The sequence below is a fragment of the Orcinus orca genome, chromosome 16, assembly GCF_937001465.1.
Source record: "Orcinus orca chromosome 16, mOrcOrc1.1, whole genome shotgun sequence".
In the NCBI taxonomy this organism is placed as follows: Eukaryota; Metazoa; Chordata; class Mammalia; order Artiodactyla; family Delphinidae; genus Orcinus; species Orcinus orca.
In genome coordinates this window covers 87,431,709-87,454,867 of record NC_064574.1, presented here as the reverse complement: position 1 = coordinate 87,454,867, position 23,159 = coordinate 87,431,709, and the positions used below count along the sequence as shown (strand labels likewise).

General features: G+C 61.8%; 3 protein-coding genes across 17 annotated transcripts; 1 reads left to right on the top strand and 2 right to left on the bottom strand.

Annotated features, from left to right (window-relative positions):
- Positions 1–754: 754 nt before the first annotated feature.
- LOC101288129 (cytochrome c oxidase assembly protein COX19) lies at positions 755–5,185 on the bottom strand. The gene is made up of 3 exons (XM_049698755.1): positions 5,031–5,185; positions 4,256–4,371; positions 755–1,345 (listed from the first exon to the last, which is right to left on the bottom strand). Exons 1-3 carry the CDS (start codon positions 5,110–5,112, stop codon positions 1,265–1,267), a joined length of 279 nt encoding a protein of 92 aa, XP_049554712.1. The 5' UTR covers positions 5,113–5,185; the 3' UTR covers positions 755–1,264.
- On the top strand, positions 5,111–17,724 carry LOC101287886 (cytochrome P450 2W1). Its single transcript, XM_049699414.1, is given in 12 exon segments — positions 5,111–5,213; positions 12,600–12,780; positions 12,782–12,899; positions 13,801–13,963; positions 14,278–14,427; positions 14,495–14,652; positions 15,919–16,092; positions 16,512–16,650; positions 16,737–16,921; positions 17,258–17,317; positions 17,319–17,400; positions 17,528–17,724. Coding segments are annotated over 12 exon segments (1,710 nt in total).
- Positions 6,696–23,158, bottom strand: LOC117200979 (uncharacterized). 15 transcript variants are annotated; one of them, XM_049698738.1, is made up of 5 exons: positions 21,393–23,158; positions 15,934–21,193; positions 10,795–15,719; positions 8,575–10,466; positions 6,696–8,281 (listed from the first exon to the last, which is right to left on the bottom strand). In XM_049698738.1, the coding sequence occupies exon 2, from the start codon at positions 19,375–19,377 to the stop codon at positions 17,782–17,784; it is 1,596 nt and encodes a 531-aa protein (XP_049554695.1). In that variant the 5' UTR covers positions 19,378–21,193; positions 21,393–23,158; the 3' UTR covers positions 6,696–8,281; positions 8,575–10,466; positions 10,795–15,719; positions 15,934–17,781. The 15 variants fall into 15 exon arrangements, with proteins under 15 accessions (XP_049554695.1, XP_049554691.1, XP_049554694.1 ...); XM_049698734.1 differs by having other exon boundaries at positions 6,696–8,720; positions 9,161–10,466; XM_049698737.1 differs by having other exon boundaries at positions 9,161–10,466.
- Between the last annotated feature and the right edge of the window lies 1 nt (position 23,159).

Here is a 23,159-nt window from a genome sequence, read left to right as displayed (position 1 = left end):
AGTGACAAACCACAGATGAAGCCCTTGGTGCTGGGGAGCCCCGTGGAGATGGGACCAGCCTCAGAGGGACCATCAGGGAGGGCCTGACCTAGTATGGCCATCACCGTAGGACCGAGGCAGAGGGACGTCAACACAGAGAACTGGACACGGCCGAGGAGCAGACCACGAGGGTTTCCCGGAGCCTGGCCTGGGTCGCCAGGCAGAAGAAGGGGGGATCAGGGCCGGCTGTCCGCACCAGCGGGGACACACCTGGATCCTCCCAGCACTGGCCACACTGGGACAAAAGCCAGCTGACTGGGGGGCCAGGGAAGGCAGTCCACAGGGCAGGTCCGGGGGCTCTGCTGTGGTTCTGAGCCCACACGACAAGGCGCCCCAGAAACGCCATCGCGGGGTCTGCACCCCCAGGAGGTCTGTCCTGACAGCGCCCTGGGCAGCTCTCAGCGGGAACGCGCTGCCCCGACCACGTCTGGCCGGGAAGCAGGGATGGCTGCGGTCTCGGGGGCTTCCTCGGAGTAAAAGCACTGGAGGCTACTGTGCACATCGATCGACGGGGGGACGTTCTGTTTCTCAGTTACAGCAAATGAGTTCTTAAAATTAAACCATCTAGTTTAACAAGTATCGTCTGATCCAAATCAGAAAATGCCCCCGGACTAGAAAGATACGTGGTGTTTGTGCATCAGCAAAAAAAACAAGAAGTCAGAAAAGTCAAAAGCCAGGCTGCTTCCCACTTCCAAGCTTATCCTCAAAAAGAAGGAAAAGAAAGAAAAGGCACGTATATTTATGAGTACAAAGAGAAACGCATCTGCTAGGAAACGTTTTCCTGATACTCTCTGTCTACATGACAGACCACAACTCGTGAACATTTATCACTTTTGCACCGAAAAGACACGCAGAACCCGTGATGTGAATCCAGCGTCTCACAGGAACCTGCGGTGTCCACTCACTAGGCGGACGTCATCCGGCAGGCACCTCACCTTCCCGGGAGCCCCATCGCACACCTGAACTTAAAGATAAAACCTAACACTCCTGGGGGAAAATGGGATCTAAAAGGGACAACGGTTTTCCAGAATCCTTTTGGGAGCTTCAGAAGACGAGCCATCTCCCAGCCACGAGGCGCATCGATCAGGGAGGGGTGTCTGTCTTTATTTCGAGTGGCACCTCGCGGGCGTCACCAAAGCCCCTTCCTGAGCCACGGTACCTACAAGCAAGCTGCTGGGGCGGCAGGTCATCGGACAACCCACACAGCCCTGCGGGCTTCTTCCCATCACGGTTCCGATTTTGTCTCTGACTTTCCATCTATCAAATCTCCAAATCCCAGTTTTTCCAGGGGTTCTGGTACCATCAGCTGCCTGAAAGGAAAAGTGAGAGCTGTCAGGGTGGCCGGGAGGACAAGCCCTGTCCACGCGGGGCCGAGGTAGGCCCTGGGCACCCGCCACCATCTCACCCCCAACCACTCCGTCCTGGGAACAGACCCCGAGCGGTACCCTTAGCCCTGCACCCCCGAGGGGCAGGAAGCAGCCGAGGCCGGGACAGAGGAGCCCCGCCGTGCTCCCGGCCACACCTCCCTCGTCACGTGGCCCCGGAACTCGCGGGGCCGGCCACCTAGACAGCCAGCAGGAGACCAGAGGCAGAGCGCGTCGAGGTGCAGGGGTGAAGGAGAGCCTGGCAGCTCCGGGGTGCAGTCCCTCCACTCCTGCCCCCTTTACCTGCCCCCGATTGCCATGCGCACGAAACCCAGTGGCCCAGCAACAGTCCTTAAGACGATGTCCCCAGAATCGCAAACCCCAGGTGGCACAATCTAACCTGGCAGCACATTAAACCAACTGTACAGTGATGGGATGCACAAGACACTCCTTAAACCCAAAACAGGCAAATAACGATAAACCTTCCCACATCTTTGCCAAAAGAGTACAACTGGCCGACAGCTCTTACAACTGACTGTCAGCTCCACTGGGGTCGGCAGGACCACGACTCCCAAAGGACACCCTATCCCCTAGAGCTTGTGAGTGCGACCTTACACGGGAGGGGGTTAAGGCTGAAGATGAAAAGAACGTTGTCAATCAGCCAGTCTGGAGATGAGACCACTGTGGATTATCCAGGTGGACCCAACCTAATCCCATGAATCCTTAAAATTAGAGAAACTTTGCTGGCTCTGGTCAGAGAGAAAAGATGTAAAGAGGAGAGAGGAGGGGCCAGATGCAGCCCTGTGGAACGTGAGGGTGGAGAAAGGGGCCTCGGGCTGAGGACATGGCGTCGCTGGGAGCTGGAACAGGCCAGGAGACAGCGCCTCCAGAGGGAACCTGCCCGCACCTGGGTCGGGCAGAGGGCTTTCCCAGGACTGTCTGCTCTACCCTCTGGCACCCGGTCAGGAGGCCCGGCCTCAGGCGGGAACCGGACCTGAGGTCGGGGATCACACGTGTGTTTGCTGGGTCTCTGCCAACAGTGCAACCCCAATTTTAACAGTTGCTGCTGTGAGAAAACGTGCCCCCACCTAAGTCGCAGACACGTCCACTTAAGGCTGACAGGGCCCGAGTCCTCGTGAGGCGACTTGCAAACCCTACCACGGTCTGGTTTTTAAAACAACACACATGAAGTAGGTAGGGGCAAAATAAGGTCTGGAATGTCGGCAGAAAGGAAAAAAGAGGAGGAGAAAAGAGACTTTTAAAAAGGGTGATGGATAAGGGCAAAATGGGAAAAACCTTGATCCTGAATCTGGGTGATGGTTATGGAGATCTAGACGATCCTCTGCTTCTGTACGTTTGAGGATTTTCATTGAAAACAAACTGAAAGTCTCCAGTCAAAATAAATGACCAAGTCAGAAACACATACATCCCCGTACATTCATCCAAACGTCGCCTGACCAACCAGTGAAGCCACTTGAATCGTGGGACCCACAGAGCGGTGGCCGCGTCCCTGTCTCCCCACGTCCTCAGCGGCCCAGAGAGGATGGTGCCCAAAAGCTGCGCTGGGTGAGGGGCCACCACATGGAGGCGCGGGCAGCACCCTCCCAGGGGCAAATGGGGAAAAGAGGGCGCTTCTGCTGGCCCTGCCTGGAAGCCCTGGTCAGGCAGCAGGAGCTGCTCTGGGACCCAACCAGCCAAACCCTCCGAGCAACCTCACGCAGGAGCTGCTGGGCCGCGTGCTGGCCCAGGGATGACTGACCCAGGGACGGTGACCCGAGCTTCGGGGAGGCGGGCGACCTGCTCACACCCTCACACAGGGCGGAGACCAGCTCCAAACTCAGTCTCGGAGGTGTGGCCACACCAAGAAGAAACTCAAGGAGTTCAGGGGTTTTGAAGACGCATCAATTTGAAAGAGAGTGACTGGAACGTGCAGATCCGACTGATGCGCTACTCGGGGCCGGGGCCGGCCCGTCGTCAGATGCCAGCGCCGCGAGCTTGCGCGACTCAGGAAGCCACCTGAGGGTCCGTCCCCCTCAAAGGCCCCAGTGTCCCCGACAGCCCTCAACACACCGGGGCCTGAGAAGCACAGCAGATCTTGCCTGGGGCGGAATGTCTGAGTTTGTTAAGGGAAAATGAAAATGAGCCTCAGGTTTTTGTCAACCTGTCTTCAGACACGGCCTCTGATGACTCGACTCCTTAGTGAACTAATGAAGGGCTCAAAAGGCAGAAATAAAAGTTCCCACCCAAGGACGTAATTGTACGTTACGCGCTTTCCCCGTGAAGGTTTACAACAGTACTTATTTTAAGGAAAATCTCAACAGATCAGTTAAGAGCGTTCTTGTTTTCTTTAAAGGTGACATCCAGTAAATTCTGATTAAGGCAGGAAAAATCACTCGTCGCTCATCGTTCCTTACGGGGCCCACTGTCTCGCCTGTCACGCTGCAAACGGCTCTGAGCCGACGTGGAACAAAACAACAGAGCACATACTTTTATGTTCCAAGAAAAATATTTAAAGGAATAAGCTGTGTACCCACAAATCTTTAAATCTTTCGACTCAGTCAGCATTTTTATGATGTGCTACTCTGAAAGCTGAATGACATGTCAGTAGCCCCCAAATTTGGAAAGAAAATACTCGGAGGAGGGCAATCATGTCCAATGCTATCACGGGAGAAAAGGTTCCCGTGATTTTGCTAAACGACTTGGAGTACAACTGAATCTCTGAAAAGCCTCAACTTCGCGGGCAAGCAGCCCTACAGTTCCGAAACACAAGCTGAACTGAGGCCTCCGGGAATCAACATTTTAGCCAGAGACGCGGGAGGGGGGAGAAGCCATAAATAACCGTTGGCATGTACTTGCCTCTCCATCCTGCACTCCAGATACTCTTTTGACTCGTTTCTGCACAAAGCATTTTCGAAATTGTTGTCCCGGAGACACTTCATGAATCTCTCTTTAAAGCTTTTACATTCCCCTGTAACAAACAGAAAAGCGTTTCCTTTTTAAAGTGAAAACATCACAGGCCCGCCCCGCAGCCTTACTGGCAGAACCCCTCCTCCCCCTTTGAAAACTGGTTTCCTCCCAAACACGCTGGAAACAGACTGGAAAAAGCAAATGTGCCGAGTGGGAAAGCAAGTACAGGAGGAGGAGGGCATCCAGGCGGCGGCGCCGGGCAGCTCACGCGGGATTCTCCCGACGTTGCCGCGTGTGCCTAACATTTCTCAGTAAAATGCTGGCACACGAAAAATCCATCCAGAAACCTATCTCCGAAGCCTTGGTTTCCACGTAGTTTGCGACGATCAGGAGCGTCCTTCGCTCTCGCGCGAGACACCCGTTTAACCCCGCGGGCCTCACACCCGCGAAGGACCCTGTCAACGCAACGTCGGCCCCAGACTGGAGGCCGGGACTCCGCGTCCCCTCCCCGGTTCCGAGGGCCCAGCCCCGTCCGGCGCCCACCCTCGGGCCGCGGCCGGAGGCCCTGAGCCGGGACCGGACCCGGCCGGGCCGAACCCAGCCTCAGCGGCCCCGCCCGCACCGCGAGCAGACGCCAGTGCCTCCCCGGCCGCGCGGCTCCAACGAGCCGGCCCAGAGCTGCGCCGGTCCGGCCGGGGAGCCCCGACCGCCCCCGCTCACCGAAGTGATCCAGCGGGAAGCTGCCCTTGTCCGGGGCCCGCGGCTGGAAGCTCTTGGACCCGAAGTTCATGGCCGTCGACATGATAGCGGCGCCCGGAGTCTCCAAGAGCGACGCGCGCTGTACGCAGGACGGCCGGCCGAGCGCCGAGCAGGCCCCCGCAGGAGCGCCGATCACGTCGAGCGGCGAGCCACCCCTGGTCGCTTGGCCCCGCCCCTCGCCCTATAGGGCCCGCCCTCACCACCAGGGCCCCACCCCCGGGCTCTAAAAGGCCCGGACCCTCCGCCAATTGCTCTGCGGGACCCTATGACCCTAAGGGCAACCCAGCGGCAGAGGGTCCAGCCGTCACCCCCTCACGATGACGAAATGGAAGTTAAGAGACGTTCAGCAACTTGCCCAAGGACACACAGCAGACTTGAACGGTCCTGCAGGCTGTGCCTATGGGTCTCTGTATCCCCGAGAGTCTGCAGGGGCTTCTCCCCACTGGGCACCAGGGCCTAATCCTGGTGCTTGCCTGGTGAGAAGGAAGGAACGTTAGCTTCCTGCGGCTGCCATAACAAAGTGCACACTCTGGGCGGCTTAGAACAACAGAAATTCTCTCACAGTTCTGGGGGCCAGTCGTCTGAGATTGGAGCGTCCACTCCTGGCCTCTCCCATCCCTGCTGGTGGGTTGCTGGCTTGTGGATGCATCACCCTATCTCTGCCTCATCACGTGGCCTCTCCCTGCGTGTCACTGTCCAAATCTCCTCCTTTTATGAGGACGCACTTGTATTGGGTTAGGGCCCACCCCGATGACCTCACCTTAACTAATTACATCAGCAAGGACCCTGTTCCCGAAAAGGTAGGGGGAGCTAGGACTTCAACATATGAATTTGGGGACACAATTCAACAGATAAGAGAGTAAAAATGCATCATAAACAGTTAAGCCCCTGGTGGTCATTTATTATTGTTGTTATGACAACAGTAACAACAGGGAAAGGGCTCAGTGGGGACCCCAGCTCTCCCCAGCCGAGCCCCTCCCAGCCCTGCACCCTGGGCAGAGCCTCTGGCTTTCATCTGGGTGACGGGGAAAGTGGGAGGCCGCCCGCCCAGCACACCCTGTTGTCTGTGATTCTGCCCTGAGCTCCAATCCCCACCTGCATAACAGTCACTGGCACCCGCCGTGTGCCAGGCCCCAGACGTAAGCACAGAGGGGCCTTAGCATCACAGAGTCACCACTGGCCCCTCTGGACAAGCTTTCCTCCCCCCAGGCCCTGCCCCTTGTAATGTCAGGAGCTTGCCAGCCAGTCCCAGCAGCCCCTCCCCCACAGGCCTGCCCCCTTCCAGGGCTGACTTGGGTGCCCCCTCCTCCAGAAGGCATCTGCTTGCCTCCACCCACTTGAAGCCCGCCCCCCCACCCGTGGTGCACACCACCGGATCTCTGTGCCTGAGGCTGGATTCTCTGTCCAGAGCCAGCACAGAGCTCCACCAAACGTCTGTGGGGCGACAACAGGGGTCTGCAGGGAGAGCCCATCCCGTTGTCTGGGCCTTGGTCGACCTGGGGCTCTGGGCCCACTTAAAACTACAAAAGGAAGATTGTACCTGTTCCTGCCGTATTAACAACCGTTCACACCGCTGGGGCCAGGGGCCGCACACTGGGTTATTCATTAATATGTTTCCAGGGCTGGTGAACAATGGAAGCTTTTATTACCCAGCAAGTAGCACTTTTCCACTTGACTAGATCGTACCACTTAGCAGTAAAAGGAACAGCCCATCCCCACCAGGGCTGCCCATACCTCTCCGTCTGGCGGCCCTGAGGGACCAGTGAAGCACCAGAGGCCCAGTGACCTGGAGGTGACGGCCAGCTTTTAACTGACATGTCTGTACCTGACAAGCGGTTATTGCTTTGTAGGAGATGTTTAGCAGTGCACAGATCTGAAAATTGGGGAAGGAGCTAATGTTTTTGGAACCCCTCTTACGCGCCGGGCTGTTTCGTGTGGGGTCAGGGGGCCGAGAACAGTGCCCAGAACACAGTAGATGTTCTGTTAATATTTTTTGAAGAGGGAATCCGCTGGCGGTCCAGTGGTTAAGACTCCGCGCTTCCACTGCAGGGGGCGCAGTTTCGATCCCCGGCAGGGAAACTCAGATCCCACATGCTATGTGGTGCGGCCAATCGATCAATCTATAAAAATAAAAAAATATTTTTGTAGAATGAGCGTAGTTGGGCAGGTATTATTACCCTCATGTCACACGTAGAGACAGAGAGGCCAAGCCCCTTGGCTTGAGGTCAAGAGACGCCACCGAAATGAGAAGCCCGCGCACCGCAACGAAGAGTAGCCCCTGCTCGCCACAACTAGAGAAAGCCTGTGCGCACAGCAAGGAAGACCCAACGCAGCCTAAATAAATAAATAAATAAAATTAATTTATTTAAAAAGAAATGTTACACAGCATTGCCTCCGCCGTGGTCACAAGCTCCCACCCAAATTCAAGGGCAGGGCCCCTGCTCTCCACGGGCGGAGGGCAAGTTATATGAAGAACTTATGGGCTGGGTGCTGTCATTGCAACATGCCGTCTGCCTCAGCTAACAAGTGGATGGAAGTGCTGAGTGTGGAGCCAGGTGTGTGCAACTCCAGACCCCTCTAGGGAACACCCTGAACCTCGGGTGTCAAGGCCAGGTGTGACCTAAGCCCCAGTAGGAGCCTGGCGACCCCTGGCCAGCGGGGGGCCTGGCCAATCAGGTCTGACCAGAACAATCCCCAGGCTTCTGCCTGAGCACCAGGACAGAGCCAGTGGAACTGCACACTGGACTGCGGCTAGGAGGACGCGAGCCTGGGCGGCCGGCTGTCGTCTGGCCACCGTGACTCGCCCCAGAGTGCAGCCAGCAGACCCAAGAGCAAGGAGAATTCATCCAAATCCTAATAACATCATCTGATCCCTGGATCTACCCTTGCCTGAAACGAAGAGATGATCTTCCCACTTCAACAAATTCTGCTGTCTAAGTGTCATTTTCAAAAGGCTTTCAGCCAAATATATACTGAGCACGTGTCAGAATTTTATCTCACCCGTTAACAAGGTGAACGAGTCTAGAGGGCAAGGCTGGTTCAGAGAAGAACGTCAAACCCTGACGGATCCACGTGCAGTCAGAGAAGGAGCTCCGGAACGAGGCTGCTGAGCTGGGCTCAGGAGTTAACGTCTAACATCGATGTCAGGTTAATGTCTTAACAGGACAATAAAGCCACAACCTTGCTCATCTTCTCCGCCAGACAGAAGTCACCTGCATGTTTATGGGGGAAAATCACCTGCACTTTTCCTATTTTCCGCAAGGTAAGCTCCAGCTTCGTGGCACCTGGGCCTGGTCGATAATAAACGGCAAGTCAGAGAAAGCAACCCTCCCGGGCCGAACAACACCCGGCAGGCTGGTTAGACAGTGACCCCGTGAAGGGACACACGTCACCCATTCGCCTCGTTTCTGCGAGTGGGGTAATTTTCTGAACTCTGCTTCCACGGTCTCCTGGGGCTGCCCTAACAGGACCACAGCCTAGGGGGCTGCAAACACCATCAACTCACACCCTGTCAGCTCTGGAGGCTGGTGTCGCAGGGCCATCTCCCAATGGCGGCTCCAGCGGAGGGGGGGGTCCTTCCTGCCCCTTTCAGCTTCTGGGGCTCCCACGCTCCTTAGCTTGTGGCTGTGGCCCGCACCTCTGCCTCTGTCACTGCGCGAGGGGCAGGATGACCTCTCTAAAGACCCTCCCTCCAAACAAGGTCCTATTCTGAGGCTCTGGGTGGGTGTGAATGTTGGCGGGATGCCCTTCGACCCAGTGCCCTGCTCCAGCCAGTTTGGGGTTTCTTCCCTATGAAGAGTCCCAGCAGGCACAGAACCCTTGGGTTCAGGTGATGCAATGCAGAGGCAGGGGGCCCTTCTGGACTCCAGGGTGTGGGCGCCACCTCAAAGTTCAGGGGTCACGAGCTTGAAAAATCACTCTTGTTGCCGAGAAAAGGGACCGGCTGGCCTGGAGCAGAGCTCAGGAGACCCCCCAGCATTTGGTGTCAGATATCGGGGGGCAGGAAATGAAGGCGCGGCGGAGACCAGGGACACCCGGCGGAGGCGGCTCCTCCTGAGGCCCTGCAGACGCGGGGGCGGGAGGGGCCTCACCTGGGGTGTGGGGCATCGCGGGTGCAGCTGCTTCCCCGGGTGGGAACGTTGCCAGACCTGACGAGAAGCAACCCTTGGCTCGGGTAGCGCTGCCAGGAAGTTATCTTACAGCAGCCGGGCAGCTGTGCACAGGGACGGGCACACAGGTCTTTTTATTTTATTTTTTATAAATTTATTTACTTTTGGCTGCGTTGGATCTTCGTTGCTGTGTGTGGGCTTTTCTCTAGTTGCAGCGAGCAGGGCCTGCTCTTCGTTGCGGTGCGCGGGCTTCTCATTGCAGTGGCTTCTCCTGTTGAAGAGCATGGGCTCCAGGCGCTTGGGCTTCAGTAGTTGTAGCACGCGGGCTCAGTAGCTGTGGCACATGGGCTTAGTTGCTCCACAGCATGTGGGATCTTCCTGGCCCAGGGTTCGAACCCATGTCCCCTGCATTGGCAGGTGGATTCTTAACCACTGCGCCACCACGGAAGCCCCACACAGGCATTTTTAGCAGGAGGTTCGTAAGGGCCTGAGACGGACTGACGGACAGGCAGGCCCAGCCCGACGAGGCAGCAGTTACACAGTGGGAAGGAGGCCCCCGCTCAGTCCTGGCTACATCGTTACCATAAAAATAAAATGCAGAGACTTTGGCTGATGGAGATGTTCACTGTCCTGAATGTGGCGAAGGGTCCCGGGGTGTCTACGCATCTCAGCTCATTCAATCGTATATTTTTACATGCGCCGTTTACCGTACATGAATAAACTTGTAAAAAAAAAAGCGTGTACACGACAGGGTGCATCTCTGAAGGATGCACGAGGAAGTGGTACATCGGGGAGGGTGCTCACCTTGCTGAGGGACTTGCTGGACTTCCGGATTCTTTGCTGGTGTGTGTCTATCACCTGCTGGAATAGACAAATATCCCAACTAATACCTACATTCATCAGAGTCTGTGTGGGAGGTTGTAGTGGCTTCACTGGTGGCCCCACAAGAGATGTACCCGCCCGGCCTGGGCCGGTGTCACAAAGGGAAGGGTCTCCAGATGAGGCCATCCTGGATCAGGGCCGGCCGAGGGGCGCCAGCAGCCCTCTGGAGCTGGGAGACGAGCACCCCGCCTCGCCCCGAGGAACCAGCCCTGCCCACACCCACCACGCAGCTGAGGACACTTTCCTGCTGTCCAAACGCCCAGTTTGCTGCGGCCCCTGGACCTCACGCAGGCGGAGCCTGTGACACAGGTCGCTGGGAGGCTGGCAGGACCCTTTCCGAGGGCTGGGCGGGGGCGAGGGGGGCGAGGGGGGCGGGTGGGCGCAGCAGCTCTTTCTAGGAGTTTGTCTGCGAAAGGAGTGGAGTGTGAGGGAGGGATTTTATTATTGTCATTGCTGTTATTTCAGGGTGCGGGGCGGGGAGAAGGCGCTAGGTGAGCTGAGGAAAGGCGGCAGGGGGCTGGCGGTGCCGGAGAGATGCCCGCAGGCCCTGCCGGCGCCACCCCCCGCCTGTGGGGACTGCCAGGCTCGGGGCCCGGGACGCTGCAGACAGAGCAGCGTGGGCGCCCCAGGGGACGGGCCCCGGAAAGCTCGGACTGGACCCTTTGAGAACCGTCCACCTCCCCTGTCCCAGACTCTTCTAGAACCTTGCTCCTCCCCCATCCATTCCCCCTTACCTTGGCTCCCCTCCTCCAAGGGTGACCCCAAGGCTAGGTCACAGGTCATAGATATCGGCTGTGGCCTCTGTCTCTCGGATACTCACTCTTGAAGCCTAAAAACACAAGTCCTCCCCCAGCCCCCCACTGGGTTCCAGAGGCTCGAGCCAGCTCCCCGCCCCGCTGGCCTCCCTCCTCCCCGGGGCCCCTGTGGTTCCCCCAGGATAATCTCCTGCCCTGTAGTTGGAGGACGACACCAGCAGCCCCAGTCCATCTTCCACCGAATCACTTCCCTGGGACCCGACGCACTCACGTCCTGGGGCCTCACTGCCGACCCCCCTGCTCCGCCCCGCCCGTGACCTTCCCCCGCTGCGCACCCCGCACTGGACGGGATGCCTCCCAGCTGAGCCTGCTTCCGGGTGACCCCGCCAGCCTGTCGGGGGCTGGACACGTCCTCCCCAGCGGCACCGTCCGACTGTGGGGGCCGCCTGCTCCTCGAGGCCCCCCACAGGGACCCTGCGTCCGTCTCCAGCGCCTCGGCCATACTGCCCTCCCACCACGAGTGTCCTTCCCGCTCGGTCACCCGGGCGGAGCTCCCGTGGCCATGACCCGGGCCTTCCCAGCGCCCCTTCCAGCTCAGATCTCCAGGCTCTGCACAGGCTGTTCTTCTGCGAGAATGTTCTTCCTCCAGTGACCCACCTCTCCAGCTCCGACACCCAAGGCACTTCCCGTGGCAAAGTCGCTGCCACACGGGGAGGGCCCTTTTAGGATCCCTGCGCCACCCGTTTCTGTAGCCCTAGCTCCTGGCTGAGCCTGGTATGCGCAGGCACTCAGTAAATGCACACAGGACTAATTAAGTGAACTGTCCTGGGCGTGCAGGAGCCCCAGCCTATGCACCCAGTAGGGGCCTTGGTGCCTGCCGCTCAGCCCAAATGATCCGGAGACCTAGCAGTCAGAGAGGGGTCCTCCCTCACTGCAGCTCCACGGCTGTGTATCTGGACGGTCTGCCTGTGAGGTAGTGAGCACCCGGTCACGGGAGGTGTGCAAATCGGGGCTCAGAGCGGGTAAGGGCCCTCAGGCTGCCTTGGCTCTGGGGTTTGTGTAGGGGTACGCATGGTGCCCCAGGAGACAGGCCCCGGGGTGAGGGGCCCAGGGGTGCGGATGTGGTTCCCGCAGCCTCGTGTTGGGGGAGGCCCAGAGCAGGCCCAGCCATTTCAGGTGCCAACAGCCCTCCCACCCCTCAGAGCTCGTTTCCCAAACAGCACCTCCTCCCCTCCCAGCTGGGCCACCAGGGTTTAGCAGGCCACAGTGCAGCCCAGACGGGCGGGGGCTCGCCCAGCCCTGCCTGAGGGGTGGGCCCCTCTGAGCGACCCACCGCCTCGTCCCGGCGCGGCCAGGGCCTCCTGCCTGGGTGACAGTGCTCGAAAAGCCACCAAGGAGCAGACCGCCACTCGGGCGAGCTCTCCACCGGGGCCTCTGAGGTCCCAGGATTCGAGGCGTTTGCTGCGCAGACCTCGTGGGCCGCTCCACTCCTGGTGTCCCCCCCGGCTCCAGGCGGAGAGGAGCTGGGCGAACACAGGTGGTGGTGGGTTTGGAAGAGGCCAAGGAGCCCTTCAGGGGGAGGCTCAGAGCCTGGGGAGGACGGGGCCCAAGGCCCCTGAGCCCTGGTTCTGACGGGGAGACCGGGCAGGGGCCGAGACCTGTGGGGAGCAGACTGGCCGCCATGCTGTGCGCTCCCCAGCAAGGCGGAGCCCCCAGACGCCCCGGCCCCACCAGCCCCCGCCACAGACTCGACCTAACATACCACGCACGCCTGTGGCTTTAAGCCGCCTGGCTGTCCCCTGCAAACTGCTCATTCCACATTCTTGGGGTGGTGGGGTGGTGGGGCTCCCAGGGTGGGTGGGGCTCCCGGGACGCATATCAGGCACAGGGCGGCCGGGAGGGGAGCTGGGGCCTCGCCACCGCCGTCCTCATGGCCCTGCTGCTCCTGGGGCTCTGGGGGCTCCTCCGCACCGGCACCCACACCCCCCCCGGCCCCCCGCTGGCCCCCGGGGCCGCGCCCGCTGCCCCTCGTCAGGAACCTACATTTGCTGCGTGTGGCACGGCAGGACCAGTCGCTGATGGAGGTGGGTCAGGGCAGGCACGTGCTCGGCTGGGCTCTGCGCCTGGGCCCCTGCCGGCCCTGAAGGCACCCCAGCCCCAATTTCCTGGACCCCCGTGGGGTGGGAGGTCCGTGCCCAGGGGACACAGGAGGCCCAAGTGCCCGCGTCGCCTCGGGGAAGAGAAAGACATTCCACCCCACAGGGAAACGGATGGGCGGACCAAGGAGCAGGGGGCCAGAAGTGGCAGGCCTGGAGGGCTCACTGGAGAAGGCAGCTTCTGATGAGTGCCTGCAGGAGGATCAGGTTTGGGGCGGCCTCGTGGGACGCCTGCTGGGTGTGGCTCCTCCCACCTGGGCTGGAGGCTGAACACCCTCGCCCACCTCGAGCTGGCTGACCCGCTGAAGCAGAGGCACAGGCCTGGCCCCGCCCTCGGGGATCACCCAGCCCACCGCCCCCTCCACTGAGCTCCAGCTCCCATGATCACTTGGCTGGGGTGCCTCCAGGACCCAACCACGAGGCTGCCTCGTGGCCCCCAGGCCCTGCAGGTGGGTGGGGAGCCACGATGACCCGCGAAGTCAGCCTGCAGGCACCAGGGTTCTCAGGCCCTGTGCCCAGTGCCGGGCCCTGGAGGCCGCTGTCTGCACGCCGGTGGCAGAGCGGGCAGTGGGCAGGAGTGGCGGGCCCTGCTGCATCTGTGTGATCCACAGCAACTCACTTCCCATCCCCAGGCCTGCTTCCCCATCTGTAAAGTGGGGAGACAACAGCCCTCCCGTCCCAGGCAGGGGTGCCGGGAGGACAGAAGGGAGGGGCCCACAGAGAGACCCAGGGGCCTCCCTGAGTCCTCCACATATGGTGGGCGGGGCCTGAGGGGCTCCCAGGGGAGCTGGGGGTGGGGCCGCAGGCTGATCCCTGCCTGTCCCCACAGCTCGCGGAACAGTACGGGCCGGTGTTCGCTGTCCACCTGGGGCGCCAGAAGACGACGGTGCTGACCGGCTACGAGGCGGTGAGGGAGGCCCTGGTGGGCACCGGACAGGAGCTGGCCGGCCGGCCCCCCATCGCCATCTTCCAGCTCATCCAGGGAGGTGGGGGTAGGTGTGTGGCGGGGTGAGGGGGCTTCCGCCAGGCAGAGAGGGGCCAAGGAGAAGGGTCGGTCCCCCTACCTGCGGCAGCTGGGGTAGCGCTCCCAGTGTGGCCCAGGGGGAGCGCCAGGGTGTCCACGCGGCAAGCTGGGCGCACCGGGGACCAGGGAACACCAGAAAGGGCTGGGCCAGCCGAGGCCAGCTCCAGGGGCCAGACTTGGGGGAGGGAGGGAGGCCCCAGCCAGGCCCCTGCCCCGTCGGTCAGCCCCCCGTTGCTCCGTCCTGCATCACCCGGGCCGCTCACGGGGGTGTCCGGCCCGCAGGCGTCTTCTTCTCCTCCGGGGAGCGCTGGAGGGCCGCCCGCCAGCTCACCGTGCGCACCCTCCGCGGCCTGGGCGTGGGGAGGGCGCCCATGGCCGACAAGGTCCTGCAGGAGCTGAGGTGCCTCACGGCGCAGCTGGACAGCTACGGAGGTGAGTGGGGGCCAGCGCGCCCCTTTCCCAGGGGCCCCTCAGCTCTGAGGCCTCGCTCCGCCCCCAGGCCGGCCCTTCCCGCTGGCCCTGCTCGGCTGGACTCCCTCCAACATCACCTTCATGCTCCTCTTTGGCCAGCGGTTCGACTACTGGGATCCCGTGTTCGTGTCCCTGCTGGGCCTCATCGACGAGGTCATGGTCCTCTTGGAGACGCCCGGCCTGCAGGTGAGAGGTCGCTGCTCCCCGCTTGCTGGGTGGGGGCAGGGAGAGCCAAGCTGCCGCCTCGGGAAGCAGCACAGCAGGCCCCAGGCGCGCTTCCACTGACCACGCGACCCCAGGCCAGTCCCCCGTGCTCCTGGGAAACGAGGGGCAGGGGTCCTCGCTGCCTCCTCCACACCTTCCGTCAGCAATAGAGGCATCTGCTCAGAGGTGCGGGTGGGACCCGGGCATTTCTTCCCTGGATATGGGGCTCGATGTCCCCCAGGCCCCCAGCCCTTGAACCGGGGGTCCTCCCTCAGGCTCAGGAATCCCAGGGATCTGTCCTGGCTTTCAGAACCCCCAGGGCTGCGCCATTTCATTTTCCAGAAGGTAACTGTTGTCATCTGTAGCCCCCGTTACCAGTTTTAACCATAACGTGCTCAGGCACGCACGTTGAGGCGGGGTACGCACGTATGCTGGCACGTGGCTCACGTGTACTTTTCAGCCCCGTCTCTCCAGGACCCGAGCCCGTGGGCGTGGGGCGGGCACTCGTGGCTTGGGTCCTGATTCTAAGTCATCCCTTGCGGCTGGAGGAGGCTCGGACGGGCAGGAAGATGTGGCCTCCGCCCGAGAGTAGCCTGGCCGAGTCCTGCCAGGGAGCCCCAGGAGGATGGAGGCCAGAGGGTCGGGGGCTCCAGGGACACAGAATGTTCCGTGGCCTCCTGTGCCTGTGCCCCGTGTGACGGCTCGTATTCTGGGGGACACAGTGGTGCGAGTGTAGTCAGAGGGCGGTTGACAGCCGTGTCAGACAGGCTGTGCCGTGAGCCCCGTTTCACGACGTCGTGAGCTGAAACTCTGAAGTTTGCAAGTCCCCGTTTTTCTAATGACCCAGCACATTCAAAGTTACTTCCACAGCAGCAGCCCTCGCCCTTCTCCGTCTTCCCTGCTTTGGTGGGTGGGGGAGCGGGGGGGCCGTGATGGCAGGCTCCTGCTGTGACTTGCACGGACCCCCAGGGGTGTTACCTGTCGAGCGGCCCCTCCTTCCTGCACTCAGGTAGATGACTTCATCAGAGCCCCTGGGGCTGCTGGTCCCACTGGGAGGGCGAGAGAGGGGCCCCGTGAGCAGGGAGCACGTGCCCCCTTGTGGCACCTCTACCTGGGGTCTGGGGCTGCGCCAGGGGACCCCAGACAGGTGAGCACAGCTGCCGGAGTACGGATCCGCCCCTCACCAGATGGGGCTGTGGCGCCTGTGCCCTCACCCCCCAACCACGCCGTCTTGCCCCCTGCCCCCAGCTGTTCAACATCTACCCTTGGCTCGGGGCCCTCCTCCAGCTGCACCGGCCCGTCCTGCGGAAGGTGGCGGCGGTGCGGGCCATCCTGAGGAACCTCCTGGAGGCACGGCGGCCCCCCGCGCCTGGGCGAGGGCCCGTGCGGAGCTACCTGGACGCCCTGATCCAGCAGGGCCAGGTGTGGGCAAAACCCACCCCACCACCCAGGAGACCTGGGGGGCCTGCCGGGGCCCCACCCAGGAGGAGAGGGGCTGGGGAGGCAGCCATGCTGGCCCCACGCCATACTGCTCCACCTCCTGGTGGGGGGCCTGCTGGGGCCCCCCCCAGGAAGAGAGGGGCTGGGGAGGGAGCCATGCTGGACCCACGCCATACTGTTCCACCTCCTGGTGCGGAGCCTCTCTAAGCCTCAGTCTCCCCATCTGTGAAATGGGGCGGTCGTAAGGCCGCGGTGAACCCAGAATGCCGTAGGTGCTCGGTGGATCCTGGCGCTATCCTTCCCGCCAGGCCTCTGTCTTCTATGCCTTTTTTGAGCCTGGGGCTGGGGGGGCGTCCATGGAGCCAGCCTCCAGCTGAGCCCAGCCCCACCCACCTCTGCAGGAGAAAGACCCCGAGGGCCTGTTTGCCGAGGCCAACGTGGTGGCCTGTGCCCTGGACATGGACATGGCTGGCACGGAGACCACGTCTGCCACGCTGCAGTGGGCCGCCCTCCCGATGGGCAAGCACCCGAGCGTGCAGGGTGAGCCCGTGAGCCCGTTCCCGCAGGGCCCAGGACCAAGGGGCAGAGGCTCCCCGGGACGCTGGCGCCCACCCTCTTGCCCGCAGGCCGGGTGCAGGAGGATCCGGACCGAGTGCTGGGGCCCGGGCGGTCCCCCCGGCTGGAGGACCAGCGCTCCCTGCCCTACACCAACGCCGTGCTGCATGAGGTCCAGTGCTTCATCACCCTCCTGCCCCACGTGCCGCGGTGCACAGCCTCCGACACCCAGCTGGGCGGCTACCTGCTCCCCAAGGTGGGAGGGCCAGGCCCCCCACCCCGGACCTGTTCCTCTCGTTCATGGCAGACGGGGCTGGGGGTCTCAGGGACTCAGGTGCCTGATGCCAGGGCTCCCCATAGGAGGCAGGAGACGGGTGGTTCATCGGGGGGCAGCCCTCGGCCGCACAGCTCCTCACAGCAGACCTGGGGCCACACCACAGGGGTCCCCTGGGGCTAAGCACGAACCCCCAGCAGATCCCTGCCAGGCCCCGCCCCGCCTTCCCACCCCCCTCAGGGTCCCCTCCCTGTGCTCCCCGCCTGGGGCCGCCTGGGTGGACGGGGCGTCCATCTGCCCACCTGCCGCCCCTCACAGGGCACGCCTGTGGTGCCCCTCCTGAGCTCCGTGCTCCTGGACAAGACGCAGTGGGAGACCCCCCCGCCAGTTCAACCCGGGCCACTTCCTGGACGCCGACGGGTGCTTCGTGAAGCGGGCGGCTTTCCTGCCTTTTTCTGCAGGTACCACAGCCCCGCGGGCGGCGGCCTGGTCCCCGGGGCCTCGAGAGCTCAGGGTCCCAAGCCCGCAGGGCTCCCCCCGCCCCGCCACGGCCTCCGGCACCCACCCTGCACCCTGCGTCCCCTGCAGGCTGCCGCGTCTGCGTCGGGGAGAGCCTAGCCAGGTCGCAGCTGTTCCTGCTGTTCTCAGGCCTCCTGCAGAGGTACCGCCTGCTGCCCCCACCCGGCCTCAGCGCCGCCACCCTGGGCACCATGCCTGCCCTGGCCTTCACCACGCGGCCGCAGGCCCAGGCCCTGTGTGCGGTGCCCAGGCTGCAGGGGCGCTGACCATGAGAGGCCTGGCCTGACTATGGGACAAAGTCCCAGGGCCGGGGAGGGTCTGAGTCACTCCCAGCTTGGGGTGCTCGGCAGGTGATGGAGACAGGACGGAAGGACGGATGGCTCCCCCCACTGGGCTCTCTGCTGTGGCCACCACAGGCTGCGTATCCCAACCCCGGCCTGAGAGCCCCACCCAGGCCTGACCCCGTTCTGCCTCTCCCAGGCCCTACACCACAGGGCAGAGCTGGGTTCCCTCCTCCCTCCATCCCTACACCCTAGGACATCGCTGCTGCCTGTCTGCACCTGGGCCCCCTGCAGACCCTCCAGGGCGCCCCCCCACGGGTGCAGCAGATCCTCACAGGCCTCCCCGCAGCTCCCCGCTGCTCCCTCCTGCATCCCCCTCCACACTGTCCCCATCTGGTTCCCCAGCAGGGCCAGTGTCGCCAGATAACACCTGCCAGGCACAGAGGTGCCACCCACCTGCAGCTGGGGATGCAGGCAGATGGCAGGGGCTGCTGGGCCCCGGGATGACGTCCACCCAGAGGCCAGCCTCAGACCAGCGTTCCCGCTTGCTCTGTGCCGTGCCCGGCCCTGCCCCGGGTCCAGCGGGTTTCCTGCAGACCCCACCCCGTTCTCAGGGGTCCTGGGCACCGTGCTCAGGCAGCACTCTGCCCCTGGAGCCAGGCCCCTGAGCCCTGGGGCCACCACAGAGACGCCCTTAGCAGAAGACAAGCTAGTTGAGGGGCAGCAGCCACCCAGAGGGAGACGGCGGGGCTCAGGTGGGAAGGATGAGTAGGAGTTTGCAGGGAGGCCGCCTCCACAAGCCTCTTCTCTGGTCCACTCTGACCCCCCACTCCTCTTCCACATCTGCCCCCAGACCCTCCCCATGAACCGGCTCCTTGTGTCTGCGTGGAGGTCACCTCTCCGAGGAAGAGCACAGAGGGGCCAGCTGGCGGTGGGTGGAGGGCCGGGCCCGGGACGTGGCAGGAGGCTAGCGATGCTGGCGGATTCTGCACAAGGTGCTGAGATCACACCGATGCCTTCCCAACACCTTGTCCGTGAGCTGGACGGGGGCAAACAAGCCGTGGCTTCCACCCTCCTGGAGCTCGGAGCTTGCCGCCTGGACCAGAGGGAGGCACAGGGCTCGGGGCACACAGGAAAAGCCTCTGTTCCCAGCTGGGCACCAGAGGGCCTTCCTGGAGAGCGGACACTGGGGAGTGTCAGATGAGTGCAAATTGAAAAGCCTGGGACCGCGCTAAGTCGCAGTGACCACGTGGGGAGGCTACCCTTGGGATGTGAACTGCTGAGCAGGGTGGGCTGGGAGAGCGAGGCCCAGGGCTTCCAGTGCCAGCCACCCTGTGACCCTCCAGGGGCTTCACATGGAACGACCCAGGACGCACCAGTCAGCACGCAGATCTTGGGGCAGGGGGTGGGGTGTGGGGAGGGGAAGCTTCCTAATAGTGAAGGGCAGGGCTGTGGCCACGATACGTCACAGTGGGCCCGGGAAGGGGAGGGTGGTCCCCACATCCCTGGAGGGGGCTGGGGGCAGGGCAGCGAGGGTTCACTGTCCTTCTCTTCTTGTCGGTTTGGAACACCTGGCGTTGAACGCGGGGCGCAGGGAGCCCGCCTCACCCAGGGCACAGCCAAGGTACCAAGCTTCATTCTGCAGGGTGGGGGCAGAATGTTCCGGAGGCCACAGAACTGGCCCAAAGCTGCTGTGGGAAGAGACTCAGCTTTCTGGCAGTGGGCCCTGGTGGGATGAGGTGGGTACGGCTGTAAGGAGGGAAAATGCTAGCATCGCCATCGCAAGACCCCTGCTCCCTGCCGTGGACCCAGAGCAGGAACCGTGGCCGCGGCACCTCCCGGGACATCCCACTGGGCCCAGGTGCAGGACCCAGAAACTAAGGCGCTTATTTTCTAACTTACAAGAATAGGTGACAAGATGAACCACTTTCAAAGGTGATGTTAAGTTTTCTCAAAAGAACCTGGTTGGTTGGTTGACGGTTTACGGCAGTTATTTTAATTTGCCAAAAACAAATTTAAAAAGCCGTCCTGCTGGGTTGGAAGGGGTAGATCTTGGCAGAAAAGGATTTAAAAATGTGCTGCTCGGACTTCCCTGCTGGCGCAGTGGTTAAGAATCCGCCTGCCAAGGCAGGGCACACGGGTTCGAGCCCTGGTCTGGGAAGATCCCACACGCCAGAGAGCAACTAGGTCCATGCGCCACAGCTACTGAGCCTGCGCTCTAGAGCCCGTGCTCCCCAACAAGAGAAGCCACCCAATGAGAAGCCCGCGCACCGCAACGAAGAGTAGCCCCCGCTCGCCGCAACTAGAGACAGCCTGCGTGCAGCAACGGAGACCCAACGCAGCCAAAAATAAATAAAATAAACTTTTAAAAAATAAATAAATAAAAATACAAACGCGCTGCTGCTCGGGGCAGCCCGGCCCCACAGGTGGCCTCGGCGGCTCGAACGCAGCTGAGGGGGCGGGGCGCCGGCGGGCAGAGACACAGCTGCGAACAACGGTGACCCCGGGGTGTCCGTGCATGGCGTTGGGAGTTGGGGAACCCTGTTTCTGGGCCGAGGCTCTGGCGAGGATGGGGCTTCACTGGGGGACGCGCCTGGGACGTCAGGCGGGGGCTCGGTGCCCTCAGGCGGTGGGCTGCTCGTCACCTGCCCCAGGGCATCTCCGCCTCCCACCCCAGGGAGCAGTCACCCCAGTCCAGATGCACATCTGTGGGGCACTGGGCAGAGGGCTGGTGTGAGCGAGACCCTCGTCCCCCCCAGTCCAGGGCTTGGGCCCCACCCTCTCTCGGCAGGGGACCCAGGCCTCCATTCTCAGGCTCCCCTTGCCCCCGCCTTGAAATGGCCAGAGCCGGACCAGCTAGCTGGGGCCCAGGAGAGCCGAGAGCACCTGGCCTCTGGGGAAACCGATCCCTTCCCCCTGCTTTATGTCGACACGAACACAGCACGTTTTGCCAAGTTTGACGTCTGTCGTCTGACCCACGAAACCAACCCCTGGACCCGCCTGCCGGACTCAGACAGTCTGAAAGCTTCTTCAGCTCCTCAGCAAGGGAGGTGGGACTAGGAACTGGGGACAGTGGACATCTGCCTGGCCCCTGGGGCTGCCCCCGACCCCTGCCGAAAGGCAGAAGCCCTCCCCCCTACCCAGTGTGCAGATCGACCCCTGGGTTGGAGCTGACAGGTCAGTCATCTCACATTCTAGTTGGTTTTGTTGGTTTTGTTTCTTTCTTTTTTTTTTGCGGTACGCGGGCCTCTCACCGTTGTGGCCTCTCCCGTTGTGGAGCACAGGCTCCGGACGCGCAGGCTCAGCGGCCATAGCTCATGGGCCCAGCCGCTCCGCGGCACGTGGGATCTTCCCAGACCGGGGCACGAACCCGCGTCCCCTGCATCGGCAGGCGGACTCTCAACCACTGCGCCACCAGGGAAGCCCTGTTTCATTTTTTAAAGTATTTTTCTTACTGTGGTAAAACAAAGAGAACATACAATTTACCGTCCTACCCGCTTCTCAGTGTCCAGTTCAGGAACATCTCGCTCGTTCACGCTGTTGAGCAACCGTCACCACCATCCACACACAGAACATTCTCGTCTTTCCAAACTGAGACTCTGTCCCATTAAACACCAGCTCCCCTCCCCCTCCCCCTGGGCCCCACCCCCTACTTTCTGTCTCTCCAGGGACCTCGCAGAAGTGGAATCACACAGTATTTGTCCTTCTGTAACGGTTTATTTCACTGAGCATCATGTCCTCAAGGTCCATCACGATGTGTCCGTTTCCTCCCTTCTAAAGGCTCAGTCATAGCCCATCTTACGGATGAAGCACCTTTTAACTGCTCACCCTTTGTCAGACACGCCAAGCTTTAGATCCTGTTTCTCCCTGGCTGTGCGGCTTTTTGGAGAAGCATCCGCAGGCAGACGTCCATCAAGGGCCCCCTGGCATCGTGGGTCAGGAGGGGGCAGGTGGGCTGGACGTGAGGACTGGGCTCACGTGGGTTGGTCAGTCCCTGGACAGTCTGTTCCCAAGGCTGCAGTGCCCCAGCCTCTTGAGGGGGAACCTCTGGGGGCCGGCGGGTGGCTCTTGGTCCAGATCTGCCTTTGGTTCCAGGGCTGGCCCCTGCCACACCGCATCAGCCCTAAAGTACAAGCGAACCCTCCAGAACAGACATACAGGCTGCGGTCTCAGCTCCCGGGCCTGCGGGGGCTTTGACTGGAGACGTTCTTCTGTGAGTCCAGAACCCAACAGTGTTGCGTGGCCGCCACCCACCTCGCAGGGCAAACCCGTGGTGGGGGAGAGCACACTGGGGGCAGGGGTCCCGGCTCGGGCGTCTAACTTCCCGAGGCCCCTCCGTTCCAGCTTCCTTCCCGCCGTGCAGGGACACTCTGGCTGGTCACTGTATCCTTACAGGACCGACGGGACACACTCAACACCAGTTTACCCAAAGTGGACGCGAACCTCCTGGGGGTGCAGAAGCAGCTGAGTCCCCACATCCCACAGGCGAGGCCAACAGGAAACACCTGCTTCTCAGCCATAACCTTACAACTACTGGCTCCGTGGCGGTGGCTTCCTCGGAGGGCCAGGGTGCGGGGGGCTGAGGCTTTGACAGGCCAGTGAGCCTGGCCGCACCTCAGAAAAAGCCCCGCCAGCTCCATCCTGATCCCTCGGGGTGCCGTGGCCGCTGACCTGACGGACGCCCGGGACGCCCCCCACAACAGGTGGGGGAGCTCCACCTGCCCCCTCAGGGAGATGCTCCTCAGCCCACGGACGGACAAGGCGGCCGGCGAGCCTACTACCCTTGTGCAGCCACCAGGCTCAGTCCCTCCACATCAATTGACCCCTGGGGCCATCAGAGTGCCACCTATGACCACACAGGGACCCCAGGAACCGCCTGCACCCTGAGCTTGGTCCCACACCAAGCGATGCATCACCTCCCCTGTGCCTTCTGCCGGGGGGACGCCGCAGAGGACGGCACTGCACACCCTACGGGAGCCGCCTAAGTCGGTGTCCAAGAGCCTCTGTGCACAAGGGGAGCGCCTGGCTCTCCTGGGCCGTTTCCCATTAACAGCAGATGAGGACCCGGTACCACCACGTTTCCCTTTTCGATTTGGCTGCCAGGAAACCCAGAGCTATGTTCTTGATCAGTCAACCCGGATCCCTTAAGGAGAACCTGCCCCTTCCCTGTGTCCTGTGGACCTTCCTTTACTGTACGTCTATTTCTCAGCCCGGATCTCTTAAAGAGAACCTGCCCCTTCCCTGTGTCCTGTGGACCTTCCTTTACTGTACGTCTATGTCTCAGCCCGGATTCCTTAAAGAGAACCTGCCCCTTCCCTGTGTCCTGTGGACCTTCCTTTATTGTACGTCTATTTCTCGTGTTTTTAAAATGCCTCAAAGCTTAGGGACAGTGAGGCTGGCACCCGGGCGGCGGCATCATC